At 63.4% G+C, this 17,150-nt stretch overlaps 2 protein-coding genes across 5 annotated transcripts in view; one reads left to right on the top strand and one right to left on the bottom strand.

The window, feature by feature from the left end:
- The window catches only part of LOC126936564 (interferon-induced transmembrane protein 1), a 135,262-nt gene that overhangs the window by 47,350 nt on the left and 70,762 nt on the right, over positions 1-17,150 (top strand). Inside the window, exon 1 of one of the 4 annotated variants that reach the window (XM_050759305.1) lies at positions 12,759-12,762. The exons of the other annotated variants lie outside the window; for them this stretch is intronic. The gene's annotated coding sequence lies outside the window, so the exon portion shown is untranslated. Of the gene's footprint in view, positions 1-12,758; positions 12,763-17,150 lie in introns of those variants that run through there. 4 annotated transcript variants of the gene reach the window in all.
- B4GALNT4 (beta-1,4-N-acetyl-galactosaminyltransferase 4) lies at positions 4,946-16,404 on the bottom strand. Its single transcript, XM_050759309.1, has 20 exons — positions 16,168-16,404; positions 13,968-14,071; positions 13,412-13,504; positions 13,225-13,320; positions 13,056-13,146; positions 12,880-12,980; positions 12,662-12,729; positions 12,358-12,436; positions 11,117-11,183; positions 10,877-11,011; positions 10,694-10,803; positions 10,469-10,569; positions 10,287-10,387; positions 9,311-10,217; positions 7,097-7,380; positions 6,779-6,932; positions 6,596-6,668; positions 6,353-6,506; positions 5,860-5,986; positions 4,946-5,400 (listed from the first exon to the last, which is right to left on the bottom strand). The coding sequence occupies exons 1-20, from the start codon at positions 16,316-16,318 to the stop codon at positions 5,277-5,279; spliced, it is 3,120 nt and encodes a 1,039-aa protein (XP_050615266.1). The 5' UTR covers positions 16,319-16,404; the 3' UTR covers positions 4,946-5,276.

Raw genomic sequence — 17,150 nt, 5'->3', positions numbered from 1 at the left:
GCCTAAAATGAGGATTTCTAGGCTGGGGAAAGATTGAGAGAGAACCTGGATAGGGAGGAGGGAAGGGTTTGATTCCTCCACTGGAGGTGCCTCTGGGGTTTGCTTCTCTATTTCCCTGGGATTGCCTCTTGCAGCCTCTCCTGAGACAGCCACTACGAGGGCTGGATCAATCCTACAACAGAGGTAAAGGTCCAAGTTACCCTGCAAAGCAAAGAAAGCCTGCACACACGAGTCCTCAGACCACCGGCCCTCACGTTTACAGAAAAGCTTCCTCCCGAGACTATGCTTCTCTTCTGGGTCTCACGTTTACAGAAAAGCTTCCTCCCGAGACTATGCTTCTCTTCTGGGTCTCACGTTTACAGAAAAGCTTCCTCCCGAGACTATGCTTCTCTTCTGGGTCTCACGTTTACAGAAAAGCTTCCTTCCTGAGAGCATGCTTCTCTTCTGGGTCTCAAGGTGTTTGGCACCAAGTTGGCGACCAAGGAAATAACAAGAACATTTTTGCCACAAATTTATATACAGATACCAAGGCACACTTAGCTTCATCTGTGCTATTCTTAACCTTCCATTTTACAGTTTTGATGACTCAGCCAAATGCTCATTCTACCCAGTAATATTTCTGGTTTGCAACAACATCCTTAACATTTAACATCATACATAAAGAAGAGATAGGAACCATGACAGTCACAAAAGAAAGAAAGAAAAGAACGATAGGAAAGAGTGGAGGTCCTCGTGCCAACACCCTCATGGGAGGCCTGGGACTGGAGTCAGTCCAGGGGCCTTTGGATAACACCAAGGGGTAACCTCAGCCAGATACCCCCAGTTGCCCTAGGACCTCCTTCTGGTCCCACGTGACAGCTAGACTTCCATGAAGGAAAACTGGGTTGGAACAGAGCCAACATTCCCAACACCTGAGGGTGATGGGCGCTTGACAGTGTCCTCCCCAGCAAGCCTGGCCCCCATGTGTTGAGTCTGGCACTTGGAGACTAGTCGTCACATTTAACTGATTGACTGAGGCCTGGTATTTTTCTTTCATTTTAGCTGTTGTGGAGTTTAGGAACCACAAAGAAAGGACAGAAAGAGAAGATCCACTTTTGCTCACCCTTCCACAGATCCCAGATGAGCCCCCAAAAATGTTATGGGATATTTGGGGTGTTGCTATTCTGACCAGAAACCTCTGTGGCTGGGAGCACCTTTGCCCAAGTTCTTGTCCTGTGTCCAGGAAGAATGAGGTACATAGACAAGTGGAGGGTGAGCAAGACAAAAAGGAGCTTTATTGAGTGTTAGAACAGCTCAGAGGCTTTCAGCAGAGAGGAGGCTGGGAGTAAGTGGCTCCTCTCTGCAGGCAGGTCATCCCAACGAGTGTTCAGCCCTCAGCAGAGACGGCAGCTCCTCTCTGCAGCTGGTCGTCCTGTCCCCTCCGTCCTCCTCTCCACTCTGGCTGAACCCGGGGCTTTTACGGGCCTCAGAGGGGAGGAAATTCGTGCCTACTGGTTCATGGGCAGCCATGGGTGGGCCCGGAAAAGGCACCACAAGTCCCCACTCTGGTCCTCGGGAGTGTCAGCCTGGCCCCCAGCCTTCAGGCTCACCCTGGCTTGAAGGTGGAGCCTCACCAGGGACTTGCCTCTTGCCTCCCAGGAGCCTGTCTGCCTCCCACTGCCGCCCATGGTGCCCAGGCTGCTCGTGCCAAGAGATGCCCACAGGCCAGCACTGAGCTGCTCCCAGCCCCATCTTGGCCTCCCTCCCACACTCATTGGTGCCCAAAGTCTGGAGGGGCTGAGATGGCAGGGGACTGGTGTGTCAGCACTGCTCTGAGGGTGCACACCTGGCTGGGCTGCAACAGCACCCAGGCTTGGTCCCAACCCCACTCCAAGATCAGAGTGGGTGCCAGGAGCAGGGACACCCCCAAGTCTGTGGTGTTAGGGGGTCCTCCCTGGTCCCCAAGACCAGCAGGAGGCCTGGGCCCACAGCTGCAACCTGGACGGCTGTGGTTGCACCTGCAGTGCTCCCACCCTGCACAAATAAACCCAATGCTTCCAGGGCTGGTTCCATGAATCCTGGCTGTGCCTTCAGCCGGGTGCTCATGGGCTCCCGGGACACGGCAGGAAGCGAGGTTGAGGCGGCTGTGGGGGCTCCAGGCCTGGGAGTGGGTCTTGCCCAGCTGTGCGAGGGTGGAGGTGGCACAGTAGGCAGCCTTGGGGACATGGGGCACAGGGGACCTACTGCTGCCACTGCTGCTCCTGCAGCCATCCTGCTGCCCTGTCCATCTCCTTGCAGCCTGGGGTGAAGGCTTTAGGCCCTCACAGTACCCGGGCTGGCATCCGGGGCACAGGGAGGCGATGTCACTGTGAGTTCCCCCTGCAGTTCCAACACTCAGGGGCAGCCTGGGGCACCCCCCTCGCCCGACTCGCAACCATGCCGGGGGAAGCCTCTGGGAGCGGATTGTGGGCCCTGGCTCCAGCTACAGGGAGTGCCAGACTCTGCAGTGAGGGCAGGAGCAGGTACTTCCGAGCCCACAGGGAGTGGGGGGGGCTTCTTGGGCCCCAAAGAGCACAGGAATGTTGAGGTGCACGCAAATGAACCCAGTGCCTGGGAGGGCCGGGCTCCTGCCTGCCCCATGGAGTGAGAGGCCCAGCCATGCCTCCCCGCTGCCGCCAGCATCTTGGCAGCGGCCATTCTAGATGGGCCACTGCTGCCATCATTCCTGCCTCAGCCTTTCAAAGTGCTGAGATTACAGGTTTGAGCCACTATGCCCGGCCTTATCATTGATTTTTAAGAAATTTCTTCAAAGGCCGCCGCTGAACCCTGCCCTCCCCCGCCTGTGTCCTCGGCCACCTTCACCTTCTCAGACCTGGTCTTTCTGAGCACCCTGCTCAGAAACGCAGTCACACTCACATGGGCTGTTGCCTTCCCGGGCTTCCTTTCCCTCCGCTGCCCTTGCTGCCAGCCGGTATACCAGGTGTTTTATTGATGGCGTCGTCGTGCCCCACCCCCCCGTGTTAGAATGTGAGATCCTTGGGGGCAGCGGTTTTTGTCTGTTCCGTCCCCTGCCTTTTCCTCAGTGCGTGACGTGTAGTGAGTGTGCAATGAATCATTGCCAAATGGATTAAACGATGGTGTGAATCGTCCAGATTACATGGAATTTTGACTTGTTTTCCGAGGTTAATTCTCTTTCTGATGTGCGGGCTTCCCCCGCCTGTGGTTTACGCTTCTTCTCTCCTTTTCTCATTTTCTTGGGGTAGCATGGATCATTAAATCCAAGGCTAGTTCTTCTCTTGCTGTGAAACATTTGTGAGTGGGGACAATTCCATCTGAACTAGATACACAGGGATCAGTGGGCAGGACAGCTGGTCATCACATGGCTTCCGGGCGTGTGTGACCAGCCATGTCCTCTGCCCTGCGGGCACTTCTCCCCTATGGACCAGCGGGACCTGTGAAACCCACACCAGGTGACTGGATGCTGCTCTGGTCAATGGCTGGTCCACATGGTTCCTCCTTCGGCTCCACCTCCCAGCTGCCCTGTGTGCGTGGTGAGCGGTGACCTCAGGACACATCTTCAGAGGACAATTCTGGCTGCTGGGCGTATGAGCCATTCCACCCAGTGTGAACGAGGAGGTAGAAAGAAGAGTGCCCGCTCAAGATGTGCCTGTTCTAGTCCCAGAACCTGTGACTGTTACCTTCACGGCAAAGGGCTTTGCAGATGTGACCCAGTGAGGGACATGATGGTTACTGTGGGTTTGCTGGGAGGGCCCAGTGTAATTACAGGGAGCCTTACAAGAGAAGGCAGCAGGGTCAGAGTCACAGGAGGAGGTGAGAGAGAGGGAGAGAGAGGAAGTGCGAGAGAGGAAGAGGCCAAGCTGCTGAAATCCAGGTGGCCTGGAGAAGCTGGAGAAGGCATGGACACAGACTCACACCTAAGTCTCCAGAGGGAACCAGCCCTGCTGACACCTTAATTGTGGCCTTTTTTTTTTTTTTTTTTTTTTTTTTTTTTCCCGAGACAGGGCCTTGCCCTGTTACCCACGCTGGAGTGCAGTGGTGCAATCACAGCTCATTGCAGCCCAGACCTCCCGGGCTCAGGTGATCCTCCTGCCTCAACCTTCCAAGTACCTGGGACTACAGGTACACACCACTGTGTCTGGGGATCCGGCCGCTTCAGCCTCCCAAAGTGCTGGGATTACGGGCGTAAGTCACTGTGCCAGCCTTAATTTTAGGACTTTTTATCTCCAGAACTGTAAGATAATAATTTTTGTAAGCCACTACACTTGTGCCAATTCGCTACAGCAGCCATAAGGAACTTACACGGCCACTCGGTGCCTGGCAGAGTATAGCCTCCCTCCTGTGACCCAGCCCAGGCCAGGACCGAGCTGGACCCACGGGCAGAGAGGAGACAAGGCAGGAGTGGGCTTCGACCAGCCTCTGAGTCAGTCCTTCTCTGGTGCCCTGCTGACCCTGACCTTGAAGGTACCAAAGTCATACAGGCCCCCTGATTATGGCTTCACTGGCTCGAGTTGGGTTTCTGTTTCTGGCAACCCCAAGTTTTGCCTAATCACCTCCAGCCCCAGCACAAGACATGCCCCACCTGGGTGCAGACAGCTCCATCACCCTAGAGGAGGCTGGGGTGGGACTGACACCCGATTCTGTTTGCAGAATGGAGGCACTGTGGCGGTGACTGCTCATTCCTCGCCCCAGTGTGGGGGGGCCCTGTGCTGTCTATGTCTGTTATCAGCGGGCACAGACCCCACAGACACAGGGCGGGAGGAAGAGGTCGGAGGCCGCCTCCCCACAGGGCCGGGCACCGAACCTCACAGGCAGGAAGGGGAAAGTGGTCTTGGGGGTGGGAGAAGCCGGAGTCTGGAAGGGCTGCCGCTGGGAGTCAGGAGGTCGTGCTCAGGGTCCCCCAGCGGTGAGGACTCCACCTCTCAAGAGAACAGGCACAGAGGACAAGTCAGAACTAAAAAAAATATTTCATTTCATTCTGAATAAAAAACAGAACAGACGGAACTCTTGGAAATCCTGAAAACAATGTCGTCGCTACAGCAAAATTTCACAGAAATCATCGCAGAGTGGGGACCAAGGCCAGGCCCTGACCCGCTGTGAAGGCTGCCTCTCCGGGGAGGGGCACGACGCCAGGGCCCAGTGGGCCAGAGAGGAACAGGCACAGGTGGTGGCTGTGCCCCTCTGACCAGCCCTGCTGGGTCCCTCGGGACCAAGCTCAAAGCCCAGCCCCCAGCAGCTGCCTCCGGACTCCCACCGGGGCTAGGAGGGGCTGCCCGTCCTCAGGACGCCCCCGTGTGAGAGCCCTTCCTGCTGCGGACGCTCCACATGCCCCTCTTGGAGTGGTAGTGGTGGTAGAAGTTCCGCAGCCGGAGTCGCTCCACCTCCAGCCCTGCCTGCAGGACCCTGGGGGCAGAGAGAGGAGGTCGGGACCCAGGGGCCGGGGGCAGAGAGAGAGGAGGTCGGGACCCCGGGGCCAGGGGCAGAGAGACGGTCGGGACTCCGGGGCAGACAGAGAGGAGGTCGGGACCCCGGGGCCGGGGGCAGAGAGAGGTGATCAGGACCCTGGTCCAGGGACTGGGGGTGTCAGGGCTGCCTCCAGCCTCCAGGGCCCTAGTGGGAGGTTGGGGACTCAGGGCCACCCAAGGCCTACAGGATCCGGGGCAGAGCTGGTTCAGGGATGTCCCTGAGCTTGCAGGACCCTGGGGGTGGGACAGGGTCTCAGGAGCGATGTGGGTGGAGGGGGTCTCTCTGAGCCTACAGGATACTGGGAAGATGGGGAAGGGTAGAGTTCTCTCAGCATGTGGGCGCCATTTTCCTCATTCCAAGGAGGACGCAGGGGTGAGGGGAGTGGGAGGCGGTCACCTGTCCAGGAGCTCCCAGTCTTCACCCCCCCACTGGTCTCGGAACTCTTCCGTATTCATGCCTCCGACCCGGTCAAAGTCCGACTTGTAGATCCCAAAAAGGCCAAAGCCGTTCACCTCCCAGTAACCTGGGGCGGGAGGGTGAGGAGTGCTGCCCTTCAGACCAGGTCCTGCAAGGCCTCCCCGCAAAGGGCCGCCAGGAGACCTCGGGAGGGCCTCAGGGGCAGGGTCCCATCACCATGGGGGCTTCCGGCGGTGCCCGGTAATGACCCTGGAGCGCGATGCATAAACGCAGGATACTGCAGGAGGTCCCCGGGGACCCCCGCATGGCCCTGGGTGTGCTGGTGCCGGGGGACTGGGGCTCTGGGCTCTACGGGGAGCACTGATGGACTCCCAGGTCTCCCCTGGGGACTGAGAGGCCCCGGGTTCCTGGACGTTACCGTGGCGGTTGGTGGGAACCTTGCCATCACAGGGTGGGGCGCTTGGGGCCTCACCGTGGGGGTCCCGGGGCGAGCTCCCGCAGCTCAGACGCATGACCACTGGCGCGAAGGCCAGCCTGCCCTCCACGCAGTGCTTGCGGATGCCGTCCAGGATGTTGGGTGGGAAGTGGATGTGCAGGTCGCAGAGGAACACGATGCTGCTGGCGTCCTGGGGGGTGCGGGAGGTCTGAGCTCCGCCCTCCGCTCCTCCCCGGATACGCCCCGTTTTGCTCCCCGACCCCCATCTGGCCCTCGGACCTCCACCGCGTCCACTCCCGCCTGCAGCCCGGCGGAGCGCTCGAAGTTCCCGGTTCGTCTCAGGTACTGGTACCTGGGGAGGAGGAGTCACAGGCACGATCTCTGGGGGTGGGGTCAGGGAAACCCACCTCCCGGGGAGGAAAGGTGCGCTGGGTCCGCCCAGGTGGAAGTAGGGGCCGTTACCGGGGCAGGCGCGCAGTGCGCAGGGCCCGCTCCACGTCCATATCCTCGCTCTCGAAATCCACCAGGACGACGCTGAAGCGCGAGTCCCCGGTGCGCGCGTGCAGCGCAGCCATGTCCGCCAGGAACTGCGCCACCCACCGCGCCTGGTTTTTCACTAGAGGAGAAATGGGGGGCGGGGCGCTGAGCCGACCCTGACTGTATGCTGGGGCCTCCCAGCTCCGAAGAACCTCATCCCGGACACCCACACCCTTTCCTACTCATTAGGGTCCACATTCCTCCCACGCGGTCTCCCGGAGACCCAGAGCCCGCCCTGCGCACCTGGCACGATGAAGTGAACCATCACGTCCTGGCGCCAGGCCAGGCGCAGTGGCCGGCAGAGCTCGGGGCGGCCATCGGGGCGCACAGAGGCCGCGGGAGCGGGCTCGGGACTTCCTCTGTCTGCATCCCCCACGTGGGCTCCTGGCAGCCGCAGGAAGACGTACTCGGAGAGTCGCAGGCGGCCTCCCCCACGCTCCTGCAGCTCCAGCTCCAGCAGGAAGCGACTCCCTCGCGCCGAGTCCCGGCGCTTCTCCACGTTCACGATGCGTAGAAGCGCGAAGCGCCTGCAAGGCTGGGTGGTCAGCCGGTAGGAAGGCTTCCAGCCTGCACCCCACCCGCAACCCTGGGCCGCCCTGGCCACAGAAACTCAGCTGACTTGGAGTTGCGGGAGGCTGCGGACTCCGTGGCACAGCTTCTGCCCCTCCAGGCAGGCCCAGCGGGCAGGTCCACCTTCCAGCCACCCCTCCAGGGTCGGGGCAGGACTGGGGGCACACCAGCGAGCCCAGGCCCATCATCACCCCCTCGCGGGCCTCCCGGCCACCACGCACGTCCCAGGTGACATTTATGACATGTCCAACTGTCCTGTTACCCCCTTGCTCAGAAACCTTCAGGAGTTGGCCACCGCCCATGGGACAAGGTTCAAACGGCTTCTATGGCATTCTAGGACCTTAAGCAGTTTCGAATTTGTGGCCTTCAAACTTCCCCTCCTACTGGGGTAGCAGACTCCTCCTCAGGCGCAGCCACTGCCTCCTCTCCTTTGTCCTGAGGAGTCCCCTGCCTGGGATATTTGCCCCAGCCCTCCCAGCCACTCCTCTCTCAGGCCCTGGGTCACCTCTTCTGAGAAGCCCCCCCCCCCCCCGTGCCTTCACAGAACCCCTTTCCCCAGGCAGCAGCTCTGGGCCTGTCCTGATCCCCGAGTGGAGGAGGCTTCAATGCTGGGAGCCTGTTCCCGGCCCCTTCCTCCTCATTCTGCCCAGCCGAGAACCTCAGTTTCCCTCCACTTTGCTCTCCTCATCTGGAGAAAATAGGATCCTGCCCTAGACGACGCTTTCTCTTCAGTCGGCCTCACATCCTCCCTTGGCAGTCTGTGCCCTTCACCAGGGGACGCCCACCTGGGTGCCGAGGGCTCCGAGGCCTCCCTCCAATTCCTGTCCTTCCCCACCCCAAAGCCCTGAGTGCCAGGGACCTCCTGCCCCAAATGCTCTTGGTCTTTCTACACTGTTGCTCCTTGAGCCACACCCAAGTGGGCAAAGGTGGGACCACAACAATGACCATCCCATGAGGCCTCCATGGCATGACGAGCTGCTCTCAGGAAGCTTAGAGCCAGGGGCAGGCGTGCCCTCTGAGCCACCTTGAATCCAGCACCCACCCCCCAGGGCTCCAGGCTGTCAGTCACCACCACCACCATCCCTTCCCCTCCAGGCAGCGGCACACCTGTCTGTACCCAAACCGGTGGAATTCCTGCCCTGCTCACAACCTTCCATCACGCACAGGAGAAACAGTCCCAGCTCTGCCTCCATCCTCTGACCCTGCCTCTGCCTGTCATCACTGCGCAGCTCCTAACTCGCTTTCAAGGCTGGGCACAACAGATGCTGCCTCTTCTTAGGACTCCACAGGCCTCCCAGAGGCCAAATTAGACTCCCCACTCGCGCCCGCCAGCCTGCAGGGAGGGCAGACAGCACTAGATTCCTGGGGCCTGGGGGAGACCAGAGGGGCCAATGGGCAGAAGCCCTGCACCCTCCTCTGTAGTCAGGCCCTGAGCGCCTGGGAACACCCAGGGGCACTGCGAGGGGAGAGGAGGAGGAGTCCAGGGGTCCTGAGCTTTGCCCTAAGTGTCTCAGCCTGGCCCCTGAATGGGGCTGTCTGCCCAGCAACTGGTTGGGACTGACGCTGACCTATGTAGCCTGGACTCATCCCTGGGCCCAGGTCCAGGATGACAGAAGTGGGGTTCGCAGGTGCAAGGATGAGGCGCCAGCCCTGGGTGGGGCTCCAGGGAGGTCCCTGAGGCTGGACAAGTGCCCTGGGCAGTCAAGACAGAGGGAAGGAAGGGGAGAAGCTGGGGCTTCGCTGGGGTGGGGGGCGGTGCCTCAGCCCAGGCCGGTACACCATTGAGCCCTGGGGAAGGTCTGAGGGGCCCACCAAGGCCAGGACCTCCTCTCCCCGGCTGTCCCCGGCCCCACAACCGCCCTGGCGCGCGTTGAGCCGGCCCCATACCCGCCGTGGCGCGCGTTGAGCCGCTCCATGTACTGAGCCGCCACGTCCACAGCCTCCGCCTCCGGTAGCTGAAGGTTCCCCGAAACGTTGCACCGCAGGTCGTTCCAGTCCGAGCGCAGCAGCTCGAAGTCCACGGCGCCCACGCTGAACGTGCGCTGCCAGTCGATGGCGTCCTCACGCCAGCGTCCGAGCGCCGGGCCCGCGGCCTCCTCGCTGTCCTCCGACGCAGCCTCGTCGCCCGGGGCCCCATCGTCCTCCCCTTCCTCCTCCTCTTCGCCCTCCCCGGGCAGCTGTGGCCCGGACACCTGGGACAAGCTGAGGAAGGAGGTCACGGGCCGCGCTTCGGAAGACAAGTTTGAGTCCACTGTGGGCACCGCAGGTCCCAGCGTGCGCGCCTGGCCCTCCTGGCCCCCTTGGGTGGCCTGCGCCCTGGCTGGGGGCCTCGGCTGTGTGGCCTGGGGGCCGCCGGTCCTGCGGCCGTGGGGCCGGGGTGGGCGTGGGGGCGCCCGCAGCTGCACTCTGGGCAGAGGCCTGGGGTGCAGGAAGACGCCGGGAAAGGGCGGCCAGGGCGCGCGCGGCGCTGGGGCCCGGGGGGATGCCCGCTGTCCTGGCCGCACCCTGGTCACGTACACCTTCGGGGGCTGCTGCTCCGCTGCAGGGCGCGGGGGCGGAGCTCGGCCCAAGAAGAGCGGCAAGGGGCGGGCGGCCCGGGAGGCCCAGCTCAGGGCCCGGGAGTGCCTGGGGGTCCCCTCGTCCCGGGGGCGGGGAGGGGTTGGCGGAGCAGGGGTGGCTCCGGGCTCCGCGTGGACCGCTGGGGCGGAGGACGGGGGGCCGCTCCTGGACGGGGCCGCCTCCGTGGGCTCCAGGCTGTCGAGCAGCTCCCCCTCGTCCTCGTCGTCCAGGAAGTCTGCGGGAAACGCGGGTCAGAAGCTCCCTGCGCAGGTGGGTAAGGGCTGGGGGCGCTGCGGACACTCACCGTCCGGGTTGAGGAAGAGGAAGGCTCGGCGCTGCACCTCCTCTTCTTCATCCTCGTCCCCCTCCTCCTTGTCCATCTTCATGTACTTATAAAACCCAAACCTGGGGCGGAGCGGAAGCATCAGAGCCGAGTCCCGCCCTGCCCGCCCCGCCCCGCATTTTCCAGCCGGGCTGCGAGCCCACCTCTCCAGGTACAGCGGAGACTCGCGGTAGAAGCACTTGTTGTCCGTCTCCATGTGGGTGAGGCGGGTGTAGTCGTTGGGATAAACGAAGGACAGGTACACCTGGGGGGCGGGGAGTAGGCGGGCTCAGAGCTCAGGGCGGGGACCTCCCGGGGCGGCCTCCCAAGGGGCTGGAGAAGGCTCCGCGGAGTCCCGGATGGGAGACCAGGTCTCCACCCGCACTTACAAATTGCAGTCCCTGGTATCTGGCGATGGGGAAGTCCTTGACCACGTAGGTGGGGGCGTAGGCACAGGGCTCCAGCACGTTCTCCAGGCTCGAAGATTCCATGCGCGGAGCTGCAGGAGGTGCGGTCACGGGGCGGCTGGGGCAGGCACCCCCGCCCTCGCCCCCGCGCGGGCCCCCTCTCACTGAGGAAAAAGGTGTCCCTGGGATCTGGCCGCAGCATGTCTGCGCTGGTGTCCTCCTGCGGCAGACGCCCCCCCACGTGGCTGGCTGGAGACTGGGGGACGTGGGCCACGTGGTCCATCTTCAGGGCTGACTCATCTGGGGGAAGAGGGGTTCCAGGGTGTGCTCAGACTCCTCCATTCCTCCCGCTCCCACCCAGAGCCCGTCCCAAGGAGCCCCACATCCCCAGCGGCGCCCGCGCACCTGTGTACAGGGAGATGTGAGCAGAGCTGATGACCTCGAACTTCAGGCCGGGCAGGAAAGCTCGCCACTGCGGGGCAGAGAGGGTGGGCGTCAGGGGCAGGGCCGTGGCTGGGTCCAGGGAAGAAAGGGTCTACCCCGGCTCAGGGCCGGGGGACTAGTAGGACCAATCCCTTAAAGGATGCAGGAGGGGAGATGATAGAGGGGTCCGGGGGTTCCAACAAGGGGCAGCAGGGAAGCTGGGGAAGGAAGCCCAGAAAGCTGAGGGGCCCTGGGAGCAGGGCCAGACCTCCCCATACTCCCTTCCTCACCTTTCCTACCTGAGGCCCCCTCCTTTCATCCCTCCCTCCCTCCCTCCCTGAGACCCCCTCCCCTCCTCCCTCCCTCCCTGAGGTCCGCCCCCCTGCCCGCCTCAGGTTATGACTTCCAACCCTGCCCATTCCCAGTGAAGTCACTGCTGGCCCCCTAAGGGCCGGGCTGGATTCCCTCTCCACTCTGCCCCCACCGCCAAGCTGGGGCTCCAGGGTCCTTCTGTTCCCACCTCATCCTGGGGCCTCCACAGACCACCTCAAACCCCTGTCTCCAGCCTGGGCCCTCTGCCCAGCTGAGCTGGGGTGAAACGCGCCCTCCACACACCAGACACAGGCACCACGGAGCAGCCCGCAACACCCACCAGGCTCCAGGCCCTCTGCCTTGCTGTGTAACCCCTTTCCGCTTCCCCCATCCATCCCCACAGCCACCTCCCTGGGTTCGAGGACCAAAGGCCACAGTAAAAACCCTTCCCCCAGGCTCTCTCCACTCTGGCCAGGGGTTTTTTCCTGGAATGCAAATCCCATGGCCTCATTCTCAGGACAAAGCCCTATCTGTGCAGAGTGGTGCTCAGGCTCCGCCTGATCTGGCCACCAGAGCCTTCCCAGTCCCAAAGACCCGCTTCCTCTGCTGAGTCTGTTCCTTCGCTGCTCTCGTGGTCTAGAATTCACCCACCATACGCCCCACCCCAAATTATCTGCCCCCCACATCTCCCTACTGAATGTCTCCATTCTCTCAAGACTCTACTCAAAGGTGACTCCTAGTGAGGCCTCACCGAGCCCCCCAAGAGGGCAGAGCAGACCCTCCTGACCTCAGGCCCATGGCCCTGACCAACTGCTTTGTCAGCTTTGGGACGGGGACTCCACTGCAGTTGTCCTGAAGGGAGGCAGCGGAAGTGGAGTCTCCAGAAACTCCCGGGGGCGGGGGGCACTCACGCCCACTTCCACGTGGTCCGAGCCGCGGTCGTCCTGCTTGTGCAGCAACTCAAAGTAGTACCTCCGGGAGGCCATGAGCCTGGGGACACGAGGAGCAAGGGTTGGGCCCCGCCATGCATAGTGGAGCCAGGGAAGGGGGCAGGTGGTGCCCACACCCCTCAGGGCTGGCCCTCAGGAGGATGGCAGCTGGGCTGGGCGGGTGCTTGTGCAGAGTGTGTGCAATCGTGCACCGGGTAAGGAAACACCACGTAGCCCCCTCCCACGAATACACAAGTGCATGCACATGCACCCCACAGTCACTCACCGCCTGGGCTTGGACACCTGGGAGCTGAACTTGGTGAATTCTCCAGGCGCTGTCCACTCGGAACCAGTCTGGGGGGTGATAGGGGAGGGGCGGCGGGGGGGTTCACTGTCTCCCTGGGGACACCAAACCCATCAGGTCCTCATTCCCAAGAGGCTGGTGGGGACAGGTGACTGAGCTGCAGGAGGCCTGGGAAGACACCAGGGGTGGGGTGGGGGTACCTTGCCCACAAAGGCCACAAGCTGAGCAGCAGCAGGGCTTTCATCCGGACTCAGCCAGAACTCCGAGTTGTCGTCTGAGGCCACAGAAAACTGGACGTCTCCTAGTCCACAAGACTAGGCTCAGGGCGGGTGCAGCCTCACGACACCCCTCCCCCAGGGCACCCTCACCCCCGTACCATCCCTCGCTGGGTGGATGAAACCAAAAATACGGAGTCCATAGTTCTTCCACTTGGGGGACACGGCCAACTTCTTCACGGTGGTGCGAGTCTGAGGGGGCAGTGACTGTTGCTGTCGGAGCCCCCTGCGTGCCCTGCCCGCCCTGCACCCCCCAACCCCGGCACTCACATGAGGGAACAGCGGGAAGTGCAGGTTCCTCCTCAGGTGGCCCACGGCGCCCCCACACCAGTCCTCAAACACGTGCAGGTTCACCTGCCCCTTGTACTGGGGATCGGGGGGCCTTACCTTCTGCACGGCCCGCCGCCCCCCCAGCCCCGCCCTGCCTCCCAGCCCCTTACAGGCTGAGCCAGCTCACCTCCTCCCGCCATGGGGGTGTCTGATGGGTGAAGTTCAGTGGCAGCTTCCCAGCCCCTGCAGGAAACAGCATATCTAGATCCTGACCTTCGGGCTGCAGGAGAGAAAAGGCAGCGGGGTCAGGGCTGGAAGGGCAGGGAGGGGGTCACAAACAGCAAGACAGATCTTCACAAAGACCCATTCCAACATGGAGCCACACAGGCCTAAATGCCTGCGAGCCCACAGCCGCGCAAACCCTGACCCATGGCCCTGGCACGTACACTCAGACCCCCTGGTCACTCTCGCCCAAGCAGATGCCCGGCCACCCCACATACTGACCGGCTGGTGCATTCATGCACCTGCTGCAGCCCCCAGACACAGAGCTCCAGACAGGATGCCTGGTGCTGCAGCTCACACTGACAAGCCATGCCGTGCTCCCCACCCACAAGTCCTGTGTCTCATGCCCCCCTGCTGTGTCCTCCAGAAGGGACAGGTTCTCAAGACACCAATGCTCAAGTGGCTTCGGGGCTTTGGGGTCTCGTCTCGTGCACACGCGTTCTCCCCAAGGCCTTGCTCACCGCCTGCTCCTCTTCACGGCTCTCACTGGAGTCCTCAGCCCTCTGTGTGGATGGCGCAGCATGGACACCCCGGCCGTCGGTCACACTGGTCAGCTTCTCACCATCTGCAGGTGGCACGTGAGGCCTGTCTCGGGCCCAGGCTCTCTCCAAGGCCATTCTGCCCGCTGCTGGGGTCAGCCAGGCTGGGGACCCACATGGCCAGAGCAGGGCAAGGAGGCTGTGGTGTCTCTCACTAAAGCCAAACCTCTCCTTCTCATCTGCGTCCTCTACCACCAGATGCCCCACCCCACAGCGAGGCAACTTCTTCCACACCCCACCTCTGGTGGGGCAGCCCGGGCTGAGCCTTCCAGCAGGCTGTTCCCAACCTCCAGCAGGTGTGAGGGAGGAAAGCTGGGTGCGCCAGCTGGTGTGTGTAGGCACCCACATGCACCCCCATCTGGCCATTCTTGTTAAGTGGCTCTGCCTCCAGGAAGACCCCAGGACTGCCCTGTGCCCTCAGCACTTTCTCTGTGTGCTGGTGTGTTCCATGTCTGCCTCCCTTACCAGAACTGAGAACTCAGGGTTAGTGCCAGGGACTGTAGTCAGGAAAGCCGGCACTGCCTCTCCTGAAGGATTTGAGCTCTCAAAGTCTGGACTGAGGGACAGGCATGGATGTGGAAGCCCAGGCGTGGCCCTGGAGCAGAGGGTGGCCCTGGATTGAGTGTCCCTGGGTAGGAGGACCAGGAGGGGCAGAACTGGGGTGAAGTGAAGCATCCCTTCAGATGCTCAGGTCCCAGGGCGTGGAACCCCCTGGGGCCGCAGTGAGGATGTCTAGGTCCTCATCTTAGGGAGGTCCAGGAAGTGGAGAGGGCTGGGGCGCAGAGCTGGCCTGCCCAGGCTTGTGGGGAGGCAGTAGAGATGTCCACAGGCAGACCTGGGAAGGGTCCCCTGGGGGCTCCCCCGACTTTGGCCCCAGCTCCCCCGACAGAACAGTCTGCTCACTCCCCATGTCCCTGGGCAGCTGTTGAGTTCCTCTTGTCCTGGCCCTGGCCTCAAAGGTAGCAAGTAGTACAGGTGCCCTGGGGCGGAGCTCGCTTAGCCTCAAGGGGTCCTTGGAAGGGGGATTCGTATGCATCCGCCCCCTCCAGGTTGGGCTTAGATCCCTCCGCTGCTCCGAAAACTACAGAGGCTCCTGCGGAGGGGGCTGGTTCTGTTCTGTGTCATTGGGGCAGCTGTGGATCCTGCCCTGTCTGCTAAGAGCTGGGGTGGAGCTTCTTTTAGGGATTCAGCAGTATCTGGGGTCTCTTGAGGGGGTGGCAGCTGCGAGGTATGTGGGTTGGGACAAGCCCCAGACCGTTGGCCTGTGTGGGTCCCGGCCTCCCAGCGCACGAAGAGAAGACAGAGGAGCTTTGGCAGGTGGAGTGGCCCAGGTGTCCCCCGCCAGTATCATTGTTCTGCCCCCTCAGGACACCCGGCTCCCTGGAGAAGGCTCAGAGGCAGCCAACTGGGGTCTCTCCTGGTCTGGGCATGGCACTAACCTCCCTCCTCCTCAGGAGGGGGCATTTTGTCCCTTCTTCTCCCCCCACCCCCCAGGCTTTCATCTGCGCCTTCCTGTCTGGAATGCTCTTTGCACAAAAGGTGTGTGTCAAAGATCACCATCTCCAGGGGGCCCTACCCCGGCTGGCTCACCGTGACCCGATCTGCTTTGTTTGTGGGTTGGGGTCGGGAGAGTTTACGCCAGGCTTTGCAAGCTGGGCCCCATCCCCACGCACGGACCCCCACAACACTGGCACAGTTCACCGAGGGCGCCCCCGCCGGGAAGCGTCCCAGTTGCACCGGCCACTTCGCCAAGCCCGGGCCCGGGTCCCCAGCACACGGGGAAACTGAGGCCCTGCTAAGCGGGCAGGGGATGGAGGCGAGGCCTGAGAAGGCCTCTCGGAAGGCTCAGCAGGGTCTGGGGCAGAGAATTCCCCGGGAGGCCACCGTCAGCCGCTCACTACCAGATCCAGGCCAGGGTCCCTCCCAAAGAGGGTCGCGCGCGTCACTGCCGACGTCATCCAGCGTCTGGGCCGAGCCGAACCGCGCCCCCTCCTCACAAATCGCAGGGCGGGGAACAGCGGGCGGGGTCTCCGGGCGGGTCGGGCCCAGCAGAGACCCCCGTGCGGTGGGAGGCTCGGCCCGCGCCCCGGGGCCCCCGCCGCCCGCGCCCCTCGCGCCGTACCTCGCCCGTAGCCCAGGCGCTGGCGCAGCGCTCGGCCCTGGCGCACCAGGCCCAGGTGCACGTAGGTGAGCCACGCGGCGCAGCTCAGCAGTAGCAGCAGCAGCAGCAGCTTCATCTGTTTGCGGATCTTCTTCACCGGGAGCCGCGGCATCGCGGCCGCCGCGCCCGCCCCAGGCCGCGCTCAGCGGCGCCGCTGCAGCCCCCGGCCCCCGCCCGCCCCGCGCCGCATCCCCGGCCCGCCCCGCCGCGCTCAGCGCCCGCGGCCCCGCATGGTCCTTTGTCCGCCGCGTGCGGCCACCGGGTGCGGCCGCGACCCCCCAGGCCGCCCTCGGCCGCGGGCCGGGGTTGGGCGGCGGGGGCGGCTCCTCGCGGTGCCCCCCGCCCGGCCGCTCCCGGCTCCGCGCTCCTGGGGCGGCGGCGGGACCGAGCAGCATCCACGCCGCGGAGCTGCCACCGCGGATCAGGCCCCGGCCGCGCGCGGAACCAATCGGGCCGAGCCAGGCCGCGGGGAGCCAATGGCGGCGAGCGGGGCGGGGTAGGGGCGCGGGGAGGCGGGGCGCGGGGTGCGGGGCGGGGTGCGGGGCGCGGGTGTGGGGCGGGCAGGGATGCGAGGTGGGCAGGGATGCGGGGTGGGCAGGGATGCGGGGCAGGGGGCGCGGGGTGCGGGGCGGGCAGGGATGCGGGGTGGGCAGGGATGCGGGGCGGGCGGGGGCGGGGCGCACGTCCACCTGGGCCACGGAGCGCGGCTCGGGGACCGTGGGGGTCGGCGGGGGATGGGCATAGCCCGACTAGGAGCCGGGGCAGCCTCCTGAGAACAGTGACCCGAAGGACTGGAGCCAGACGACGAGGAGGGAAGGGAGGGACCCGGGGAGCTGGGAGGCGGGGAATGAGGGTGGGGATGGGGGCGGGCGAGAGAGGCGGGAGGAGGGTGGGCAAGCACCGACTTCAGCCCAGGGGTGGCAGTCGCTGCGGGATCTCGCCTG

This window comes from Macaca thibetana, chromosome 14 (genome assembly GCF_024542745.1).
Source record: "Macaca thibetana thibetana isolate TM-01 chromosome 14, ASM2454274v1, whole genome shotgun sequence".
Taxonomy (NCBI): domain Eukaryota; kingdom Metazoa; phylum Chordata; class Mammalia; order Primates; family Cercopithecidae; genus Macaca; species Macaca thibetana.
The sequence above is the reverse complement of the archived record's forward strand: the minus strand, read 5'-3'. Positions and strand labels throughout refer to the sequence as shown.

What these genes read in the sequence shown, in the direction of transcription:
- B4GALNT4 (XM_050759309.1), bottom strand. Translation starts at nt 16,318, where the DNA reads ATGCCGCGGCTCCCGGTGAAGAAGATCCGCAAACAGATGAAGCTGCTG. An exon ending in GCCGTGAAGAGGAGCAGGCG is followed by an intron (nt 13,505 to 13,967) that starts GTGAGCAAGGCC and finishes TCTCTCCTGCAG; the next exon opens with CCCGAAGGTCAGGATCTAGA. An exon ending in TTGTGGCCTTTGTGGGCAAG is followed by an intron (nt 12,730 to 12,879) that starts GTACCCCCACCC and finishes ATCACCCCCCAG; the next exon opens with ACTGGTTCCGAGTGGACAGC.